This window comes from Anopheles maculipalpis, chromosome 2RL, assembly GCF_943734695.1.
Source record: "Anopheles maculipalpis chromosome 2RL, idAnoMacuDA_375_x, whole genome shotgun sequence".
NCBI lineage: Eukaryota > Metazoa > Arthropoda > Insecta > Diptera > Culicidae > Anopheles > Anopheles maculipalpis.
Window position 1 is genome coordinate 10,628,946 of NC_064871.1, and position 11,055 is coordinate 10,640,000.

At 44.4% G+C, this 11,055-nt stretch overlaps 2 protein-coding genes across 4 annotated transcripts in view; both read left to right on the top strand.

Annotated features, from left to right (window-relative positions):
- Positions 1-11,055, top strand: part of LOC126557911 (protein fork head) — a 251,822-nt gene that overhangs the window by 126,914 nt on the left and 113,853 nt on the right. The gene's annotated exons all lie outside the window — the stretch shown is intronic.
- LOC126556960 (hemicentin-1) overlaps positions 1-11,055 on the top strand; it is a 72,301-nt gene that overhangs the window by 55,585 nt on the left and 5,661 nt on the right. For both annotated transcript variants that reach the window (XM_050212540.1, XM_050212541.1), the window contains exons 10-14: positions 3,816-4,115; positions 4,716-4,918; positions 5,560-5,737; positions 8,044-8,254; positions 10,842-11,005. In XM_050212540.1, coding sequence (XP_050068497.1) covers positions 3,816-4,115; positions 4,716-4,918; positions 5,560-5,737; positions 8,044-8,254; positions 10,842-11,005 — 1,056 coding nt within the window. The remainder of the gene's footprint in view (positions 1-3,815; positions 4,116-4,715; positions 4,919-5,559; positions 5,738-8,043; positions 8,255-10,841; positions 11,006-11,055) is intronic.

The window sequence follows — 11,055 nt, forward strand, 5'->3', positions numbered from 1 at the left end:
AAAATGAATATTTTCTCGTGATGTGCATTTGGAGCGTTTTAATCTGGAGCGAGAAAACAAGGAATAAAGCTGTTTGGATACCAAAATATCGAAAGTAAATTTGTTTCGTTAAGCGATCGGTTTACTTTCAATCAAAATCACAAACACTGTTGGCATGCATGTTTGACCAATCGTTAAAACACATTCTATTGCCACAAAAGCAGCTCCCGAATTATGGATGCCTGGTGGCCACAAGCAAACCCTGAAACACATTGCACACATCATACAGATAATTGAATAAAATGGAACCGAACATAAAGAATAACAAACGATAATCATCGAACAGGGACACCGGTCTCCCACGGTCTATTCGCCTATTCGCCGCTATTTCCACTATCGGTAACCTATCCAGGCGAAATGGTCACAGCTCATCGTAGCCCTTATATTGGTAGTAAAAATGGCCGACCACCAACACCGACCCGACCACCCAATCGAGTGTGTCGAAGGCCAATAAAACAGGGGATGAGCAAGCAAAAGGGCAAACAACAATGGCGGAAAGGCAAATTCCCGCCGGCGATAATCAAGACAAGTTCCGCCCGGTGCGATGCCGTTTGTGTGTGTGTGGGCTGGGGCCGTGCGGACGACCGTCTTTCCGTTCGAAGCGCTCCGTTTCGTGGTAGCAGCTTCAGCACTTAGTTGCTTATTCGTTAGTGCCTTCCTGTGCCCGTGCAAAAAGGTGGCAACATTCATCGATCGGACAAAAGGAGTTTGCTTTGTGTCCGTAGGCGTTTCTCCATCCCTTCCGTCCCTTTTTCCCGGATGGATGCGAAGATGAAGAAGAGATAATAATATTTCCCGTTTGGGGATTTTGTTTCCATTTTTTCTTCTGGAGTTGCTTTCGTTTCCCACTCCCACTCTGGTGATTCAGCTGTCGTGTCGTACCAGCTGTCCCACATTGCCAAACATCGTGCTCTAGTTGTGCTGTGAAAGCACATTTTATTTGTATACGTTGAGCTATTTCTGCTTGCATGTCTGTGGGGCCGCTTGAAGCGTTTTCTAGATGTAACCAAAAACCCCGCAAAACATGGCCTTCAATTGCTCATGAAAATATTAACTTTGTTTCTGCTTGTCAGACATCTGACTTCGACAGAGCGTGTATTGAAGAAGAGAAATCTTTACGAGAAAATTATACTCCACCACACATACACAAACACTCTTAGCAAGAGCTTTTTTTTCTTCTGATAAGGTCTATAAACACACTTTCCTTCTACTTGTGCCACACAAGTTTACCACGAGTGCTACATAAATGCTTAATATGTTGACCCCAAAAACCCTTTGCGCTTCCCAAAAACCAAAGTTCATCTCAAGATTGGCCAAACACGTTTCCGTTCTCGGGGTGTCGGTGAGTGTGCATGCAATGCGAGAATACCCCCTTCCCCCCTCCACACAGGATCGTCACTGGGTTAAAATTAGTCTCCGCCGTGAAATAAATTCGTCCTGCCAGATTTTCGGCCCACTGACTTCTCCAACACTGAACCACGTGGGTGTGGCAAAGGGGTGTCAACGAACGGAATGGAATTAAAATCTGTGAATAATGAATGAATGGAGTGAGCGCGTTTTTTTGGTGTAGAAAAGATCCTTTGCAAAACCATTTCTATTGTCGCCTTAAACGAGGGTCTACTTTATCCCTTCTTTCCGAGTGCTGCTCTCGTGAAGATTGTTTTCTGTTTGTGTGTATGCACAGTCGCTCGCAAGCAAATTCCAAATACAATGTTGCCATTTGTACTGTAAAGCTAAACACGGCGCGGAATCGGATTCCTGCACCACACACCAACCAAATCGTACCGAAATGGAACGGAAACGGAACCGAGCGAAGAATGCACGGTGGCTGAAAATAAAAGCGACAACGACGACGATGACGACGATTTTGTTTTGTTTTTGTTTCGATAAGTTTAAACAATTCCTACACCGTCCCGGAAAGCACGTGTTTTCGGTTTCGGAAGGCAATCGGAGGTCCTCGGTTCGGTGGGTGAAGTATGGGAAGCGCCGGGAATGCTCCTTTGCTGTTGGGCTAAAATATTTGTGTAGGTACTTTTGTGCCGACACACCGGCTCGGTATGCTGTGATATGGTTTTGGTCTGCCCTGGTCGGTGTTGAAATGGTTGTGTGTTTATTTAAATTTCATGTCTGGGTCTTTAAAATCTTTAAACTATTGCTTTGCAAGATTTGTTTGCTTTTGGAAGCGTTACGTACTGAGGGTTCGGATGTATACAAATTTTTAAACCATGGTTTCTGGTTCAATGTTCCTTCGTTAAGCTGCATCACTAACTCCTTTAATTTTACATTACTGTAACCTTGTCAATAGTGCACGTAGAGCAGATAATTAGCCATCCAGTTTCCATTTTTATTTTTAGCTGCTTCCAAAGATCTAATTCCACTGTTCACTAGAAGTGTTTTTCACAACTTAAAAATAACTCTTTAGTTAGATAAATAAATTAAATTTTGATGGCAGCGACAAAACAATTTCAACCAATAATTAAAATAAATTAAAATTATTTGAGTCTTAAGTTCAAGAATAAATCTACACGAAAAAACGACTTTCAGACGGGCTCATGAACCGAGTGGTCTTACGGTTTTTAGCAACCATAGTCGTAACAAAGATCGCAAAAATTAATCTTCAGCTTTTTCTTATCCTTTGCTTTCACATAATACTCCGTTTTGAATATAAAACTTTAGGCTATTCGATAGAGTGTAATTCAACAATAATTCTCTTGATTGCAGTAGAGTTGCTCAGTTGAAAGTCTCTTCAATTGTCGATACGCTCAAGGATGCAAACAAACCTCGACAGTTGTAGCTGTTTATCTCAAGCGCTTATAACTGCCTTTTTTGAGTGACTAACATATAGATGACTCATGAACATAGAAGGTGAGGTTCGAATAACAATGCCCATCATTTCCGGGGTATTTTTCTCCTTGTGGAGACTCCTACCCCTGAAATTCCAGTTTTACAACTGAATAACGACTTGACAAAACGATCTTTTTTTCTACGTCAAAATTTGATACACAAGAAGGGTCCTAAAACACGGTTGGATGGTCAAAAAGCGTTTCCAACTAGAGGGTCCAACAGGGGTCTTTTTTTCTTCTTATTTGGCTACTAACGGTGGAGCACTTAGGGATGACACAGCCATATCGCCTATCAGTTTCCAAGACTAGATCCAAGGCTGTATCCGTTCTCTGACAGGTTGGACTCCATCTGATCCACCCTACGAGTTCGAAAATCCTTCCATCACGTGTCCATCGTGACCATCGTATCTTCCCGTCTTTGGCTACCGTGAGGGTATCTGCACCACCAAACAGCTCGGCTATCACGTGGGTCATTCTTCTTTTCCACACGCCCTGCCCACACACACACACACACACTCACACACACACACACACACACACACACACACACACACCGTCAACCATTGTCCTAAGCACTTTTCGTATAAGGAAGATTCGGAAATAAAAAGGCAAAAAAAGGAAGCTTTAATTGCTGAATATGAAGGAAGCTCCTATCTATTACTCAACCACAATTAGAATTTGAAAGTGTTTTAAAATAAATACCTAAAATACATTAATGGTTGTCCCATGTCAAATTAGCACCTGTGTCAATTCATTTCCCCCCCTTTTTTTGTTTCTTGAACCTGAACCAGCAGCCGAAGTGCTGTACACGTAACACAAAATTGAAAGCAATAAAGTGCATTTCATGCTGCAATTTTCCTACGTGCTTTCATGTAGCTACCACCACCAGTCATGCTAACCAGATTTTTCTGCTTGCTCTTCTTCTTCCAACAGTTGCACCCCGCTGCAAACCGGGCACGGAGCAAACGTCGGTCGGTTCGCTCAACATGCACTCGCTGCACGTCAAGTGTGAGGTGGAGGCCGACCCACCGGACGGTGTACGGTTCAGCTGGACGTACAACAACACGCGTAACGTGTCACCGGTGCTAAACTCGCGCATCAGCTCGCACGGTCTCGTCAGCACCATGACCTATCTGCCCCAGTCCGATGCGGAGCTGGTAACGCTTGCCTGCTGGGCGATCAACAATGTCGGCCGACAGACGGTGCCATGTTTGATACATATTTTACCTGCAAGTACGTTACCCAGCGTTCTGCCTCCTTTTGTGCTATTTCTCGCTCTTTTTCTTTTTTGGTTTTTGTTATTAATACGTCGTCTTTGATTGAGCCACCCGAAAGCTATCGTAGTACGTGGCTGGAGCCCGGGGAAAGTAGTAGTCGTCCTCGTCATTGCTAAAATGCAACTTCGAGTGGAAGGTAGAAAAAAAGCAGACCCGTGCAATCCACAAATGAGTGCCAAGTGCCAAATCAAATAACGTTGCATGCCAACGAGATTTGTTGAGAAGGTTCGTCGGATGGAGAACTTTCCCCGGGAGGTCCCACACTACGTAACTACGATAGCTGTTGGGTTTTGGAGCGAATACCGAACGGTACTACATTTCCTGCCGGCCACAGAATGAACCACTGCAGTTACTGCAAATATGCTCTCGATTCCATGGCTTTTAATTAAAAATGCTGATGTTTGTGTCTTTTGCGCTGCTATTTCTTTTTTTGTTCTATTTCTCCTCTGGTACGTTCGGCGCACACTACATGGCGACACTGACGGCAACGACAATGATGACGGTGATGATGATGATGATGATGTTTTCGGCTGTGATACTGTCGAACGCAACGCAGAGATTCCAGATACACCCCGGAACTGCGAGCTCCACAACGATACAGTGCTGGAGGTGGTGTGCCTGGCCGGTAGCGACGGTGGACTGATGCAGTCGTTTTTGCTCGAGGTCGTCGGTGGTGTGGCGCCACCCGCTTACAATCTGGACTTTACCCGTGGTCCACCGACCGAGATCGATAATGAAATTTCCACCATGAACGATCAGGTAATGGCATTTGTTTGTACGATAGAGTTCGGTTCTCGCATCAGCATATTCTAGTCCAGCAGCTGCCGATACGTCCCAACCCGAAGGAACATTTTAAGATGAGCAGGAAACTATTTTCGGTGGCTTTAATTGGGTATTGGGTGCGTCAAAAAGCGATTGCTTTAGAGCTGGCAAAACCGTAGAGCTGAGTAAAGGTTAACCCTTTAAATCCTTTTCACTCCTTCGCTCACCCATTTGACCTACCACTTTTGCCTACTGCATTTAAGCTTCATTAAAAGGAACATATTTTCACAGCAACAAGACCTCTTGTCTGCCGCTAACGATACGATACGACCATTTGCATCCTGCGGGGCACGTTTTGTGCATCCAGACCGGTTTTTCCGACCAGTTAGAAAATAGTGCTTCATTTACGAGTTGGCTGGCTGGCGGTTGGTTTCGTTTTTCGCGTGTGTGTGTTCGTGTGTCTGTGTGGCTGGATGTGTCACTGGAACAGCGGACATATGATAACGCGCAGTTGCCTCCGCGAGCTTCCAGAGCCGCCGGAGCGTTCCGGCAGCGATGTCGGCAATTAAAACTTAATCCCTTTCTTCGCACCGTTTCTCACCAGGTGCCTCTCGCATGTTTATTATTTTCATCCACAGGCCACATTAGCACCATTATTCCGAATCCAGGAGCAGATACCGCAGTTTAAATTGCACAGCTTAGAGCCGGGCCGCGACTATCAGCTGCTGGTGTACGCCGTCAACGCGAAGGGCAAAAGTGATCCACCGTTCGTTATCGATAAAGTGCGCGTCGGATCGGCGCTGGTACCACCGTACGGTAAGTTTCCACTGGGGTGCACTGGTGTGGGTGGGTGCAGATCGCGTGAGCTTTTCCGGCAACCACTTTAATTATAATCTGTGCTGCCTGCTAAGCCATGCCCGTTGCCTGCTGTAAGGAGTAATTTCGAACCGGTTCCATCGAATAATGGGGTTAAAAGTCAAGTGTGTTTCGGGAACTATTTTGCTGAACAGCATGTAGCCATTGGAAATCTATTGATAATCTGGTTTTAAAACCATTATAAGTGCAAATCGTTTGTTAATTCGCTCGTATTCGCTGAAAAGGAGAGTAAATATTTAATGCTCTTCTTGTTTGTATAGCTGTCTGTAAAAAATCGTTATGTGTGATCACATAGCATAGCAAAAGGGCCAGGCAGCAAAAAAAAGCATGACACTGTGAGTCATATAAGCCTGAAAAATTGAACAAAATTTGAGGCAAGTAGCGTGATAAAATTATGAAAACCAGTTGCTTGAAATATATTTAAGAATTAAGCATTTGCATACTTCTGGCTTTTTTCAGGAAATTTGAATTGTACAATTTTTTTAACGGTGGAGGGGATTGTGGGACGCGTCCCGGAGATGCAGACGACATCGGTACCGATCTTCAAACGGCTGGACCGGTGTTCAAGTCAAAAATTAAACAAAAAAAGTTCTTAAACTATTATTCACTCACAATCAACATCTTGTCCATAGTATCAACCGAATAGAAGCACGCATCAAACAAGCAGAGTAGAAATGAACGTGAAAAAACCGAAATTCAATGAAAGACCATCATCACAAACCCATCAGGAATTCTTTACATCCGGGAGGGGGGAAAAAAGGTGTAATCGTGCTGAAACATATGATCTCCGATTTGTGCATTGAGGTAGAATGAATTGTACGGATCACAACCGTTTCTGAGGGTGGTAAGGACTAATGCGATGTTTCTGTCACATTCGTCACGGCCACATTCGGTGCAATACGGTCGAAGGTATAGGTACGCAAAAACGAGGAAAGGATTTAATTTCAACCCAAGCTTACCCGGCGATTCACCACGCTGTATGAGGGTGAGCTTTGAAAGACTCGTTCGTACGTACGTACGTACGTACGTGTTTCTTCAGTCCGAGTTGTTGCCGAGATCAATCGTCTCTCGGATGTCATTTTTTATATTGCATGTTGATGTAGGCACCTCATGTAAGAGGGTTTTCTGATGCTGCGTGAAACGTTTTCCGTACAACACAGCTCAACAGAGTGGAGTAGCCCAGTCGAGTGTCAATGGTTGTTTTTTTTCTCAAAAGCGATTTTTTCCTTTTCTTCCACACATTCATCACACACACACGCACACCCCGTTTTCCTTCCAATTCTAACGAAGAAAAGGATACGGAAGTATCTGAAGGAAAATGTTGATCCGTTTTCCCCGTTTCCACACCGTCACCGTCCACCATCTACGAATGTTTTCACAACACCCGTTTCCGGTGAAGGTGTTTGCGTCCGAGATAAAAAGGGACTAGCACATACACACACTCACACACTTTGCATACCCCACTCATGATTGGACACACACCGACAGTTCGATTGTTCGACCCCGGCTACGGCTGACTGAAGGAATCAATTTCAGTTTGCGGATTCCCTACTGCGCCCCGGTGCTGTGTGTCCGCAAAAAAAAGGCAACACCAAAACGCGCGCATACACTCCCGGTGCCATTTGTGAGGTACCCCGAGAATCGATCGCTCATAGTATAAAATAACCATCAATCTTGTGTTTTCATTTGCGAGTGAAATGCCGTGACAGGTCCAACACGGGACGTACGGGTTGCCTTTGCCGGTTCACTGACCAGCGCGCGCGCGTCTATGCGTGTGTGTGTGTGAGTATGTGGGTGAAGGCCTCCCAAAGGCTTCGGTGGTCCTTGGTCCATTTCCACTCGCTCCATGGTGAGCCGAGGCCGTGTGGTTTGTGCGGTGAAACTCGATCCATTACGCAAATGTTTTTCCACCGAACTCCGGTTCCGGTTGCGCCGGTTTGTATTAAGAGATTGAGTAATGGATAGATTAATCGAGAAAATATACACATTTTATTCAGCATCCATCCACCATGTGCTGGCAGGTGTGGTACGAAGCAACCATTGAACGCCTCTATGCCACCGATAGAGTTGTCGGCCACACACTGTATACAATGGTCCAACAATGCCTGAATACAAAGCGATGAAGTGATTGATCTCTTGAAATACCTCGATTGCATCTTTAAAACCATAAATGCTTTAATTGTTCTCAGTGCTGGAATAAGCAGAATTAAATATTTCTTCCTTGTTTCTGTTTTATCATTCTGCAGTGGACGAAACCATCATCTCCGAGGATCCAACGCCGGCGGAGACATCACACCAGGACAAGCAAAAGCAACAGTCACAGATGGTGATGTTTGCTGCGGTAGCGGCTGCCGTGGGAGTCATTATAGCGTCCATTATTGTGGCCGGGTTCGTCGCGATATGTAGGCTCAAACGGCAGAAACCACCCGAACCGCAGGAAGTACGGAAGCGCATGCGGTAGGTACATTTATTTTTAAACTCGAAACCAAACCACATTGGTGCTCGTTATATGGAATTAGATTACTAGCCTCAGTGTGATCATTAAATGAAACCGTACAAGAGAAGAACAATGCTATATTCGAGCGATACCATGTGGATCATATGACAGAAGATGTATGAAAGTGCTAATTTTGATATATAATCCTTTATATAAATAGCAAGCGATCCTTTCATACTTCCTAAAGGTTTTTTTTTTCCTGTGGAAACGTTCATTTCGTCATTTCACCAGGGAACAAATATTTTTATAGATTGATTTTTGTGTGTTTAAGTATACTACTGTAAGTATACTAATGATATACAAGATATAAAGAAAAGTTTGGTAAATTATATTGTCTTTAGATGGTACTGGAAAAGAGCAAAATTATGGAGACGCCTAGTACTTCATGGCTTACACTTGTTAAAAATGAAATAAACCGCTCAAAAGGGTGGGCGACACTGTGAAATATTTCAAAATTGTTGAAACAAATGTAACAATATGGCTTCATCTACTTGAACCGACAATGCTTATGGTGTAAAATTTTGCCATGATCTAAAAATATTGTTTTACGGATTTGAAAAGGATATTTTGCAAAAAAAAAAAATTCAACAATTTTCTGGTACTTTAATTACTTTAAAAAGTATTGATAGTATCTACAAAAAGGAGGCTCCCCAAAACAATTTCATTAAAAATAATTATCTGTAAAAGTCATTGAGTAGGAGCATTTTTGATCGTACTTCGAATGTTCAACTTTAAAAGTTTGTAGATAGAAATTCTTTTGGAGTAGGAAGCAAAGATATTTTTTTCTAGATTTAAACCCAAAAATTGAACAAACAATTCTAAAGCAACAAAATCTCAAATCTGATTCATCGACTTTTCTCCCCGCAAATGCTAACAGTGGCATTGGCTCATCATTTATTTTCGCTCGCCCGTTAAAAAATCGGACATCACCCAACACCATCACAACAGAAATCCTATTCGCTTGGCACACCGATAACAAGCTCAAAAATCATTTCCTTCTTTACCCGTTTAATGCATAGACAGCTCCCGGTGTGTAGCCTTTTTTCCATTTCGTTGCCCTTTTTCGATGCGCCAACCATATTACCTGTCCGAACGGTTTCAACATCAGCCGGGAAGTAGGATCCTCCCACCGGTTGTGGAGATTTATCCCGTGCTTCCCTTCTTTGCCGCTAGATTTCCATTCTCCTTCTGCTTCTTCTTTTTCTTGTTTAAGACTGTTATGCGTATTGAGTCTGATTTTCGTATCGGAAACAGATCCGGAACCGAAATCGGCGTTGCGCTCTGTCGGAGCTTGGAGCGAAATAATGATATGCGTCATTTTCCATCTTCACTAATCCCAAGGGTTAATGATGCCGACCGTGGGTCGATTTCGAACACTGTCGGAATGTCGATTGCCGAGAACTAGGGCCGATGCTGGAACCCGGAAGGGAGAGAACAGTGGAGAAAATGGGAAGCGAGAAAAGGAAAAGCTTCTTCCAAATAATACTACGCTTTTCATTTTCCCTACAGAGGATGGGTTCAGTGCTTGGTTCGCGACTGGACACGGAATGGCGTCGAATCGGTCGGTCGCGCTCTGTTCAGGGGGCTGCCATTAGGCTGCCTGACGAAGGGCACACTTTTACCGGCTCCAAGAAAGCTTTACTTCGGTCGAATGGAAATTTTATCCTTCGTGGCAAATTTTCTTCCGCTTCCACTGGTGGCTGGTCGTGGGAGGGACGGGAGGGGAGGTGGAGGAGAGGGTTCTCTGCAACATTTTGCTGCAGTAAGGCAACCATTTCGAGGCTGGGAGAAACAAATGACTTAGATTGTTTAAATTGATAACGTAATTTCTCTGACTTTATGGTTCAATGGTTCACAATTGAAGCCAGTCAAGGGAGAATGCCGAATGCCCTTTTTCTTGGGCCCTCCCCAAGAGCGGGAAATAGATTCCCGTCGATGCTTTACGATGGTGAGAAAATGAATTGCCAACCTCCGGTACGTCTACACGTTGCGCTGTATTGAATCCGGGTGCTCTCGATTGAAGCGATGTCGTCGTGTCACCCTACGGGAATAATTACTGACCGGCGTTATATCTTCACGAGTCGCTCTGGTAACTGGTCGTTTTGTTCCTTTGGCCGACCAACGTTCGACGTGACTTTTGATAGATCTGTTAATAACACGCCAACCAACGTCACCCAGGATGGACAGCAATGTTTCTCCGAACCGAAAGCAAAAGCACAGCAATAAAGTTCCGAGTTGGACGGGTAAACGGTCACGGAGAAATGGGTGTGTGTGAGTGTGACATAATTACAAGCGATTCGGCAATTGGTCCGACTGCGACGGTCTGAAGCGGCATGATAAGCAAACCTGTTCCGCAATAGACGCGACATCGTAATCGACACTGGTTTTAGGTGACGTCCTTGCGAACGGTTTTAATGCCAGCCAAATGATAGTGCCCTGAGTGCTTTCGTGCTTGTGATGATGTTGATACTGATGACGATTGTCGCTAGCCTCGTGCAGTCATGTACTAATGTAGCCCTTCTTTACATGCTTACTCTCTTTCCACAGACCTGCCCGAACCGATGTGCCATCGATGTACGCCGAGGACGATGTATTCGATGATGAGTATCAGCGGCAGCTCGATGTACGCTGCAGTCGTGCCTCGTCCACCATTAGAAGTAGCCGTTACGTATCGGAAGGATTTGTACAGTATTCACAACCTAGTCTTAATGGTAAGTACCAGAGGTATTTTGGGTCGCTGCAAAGCGATGGCGACTATGAG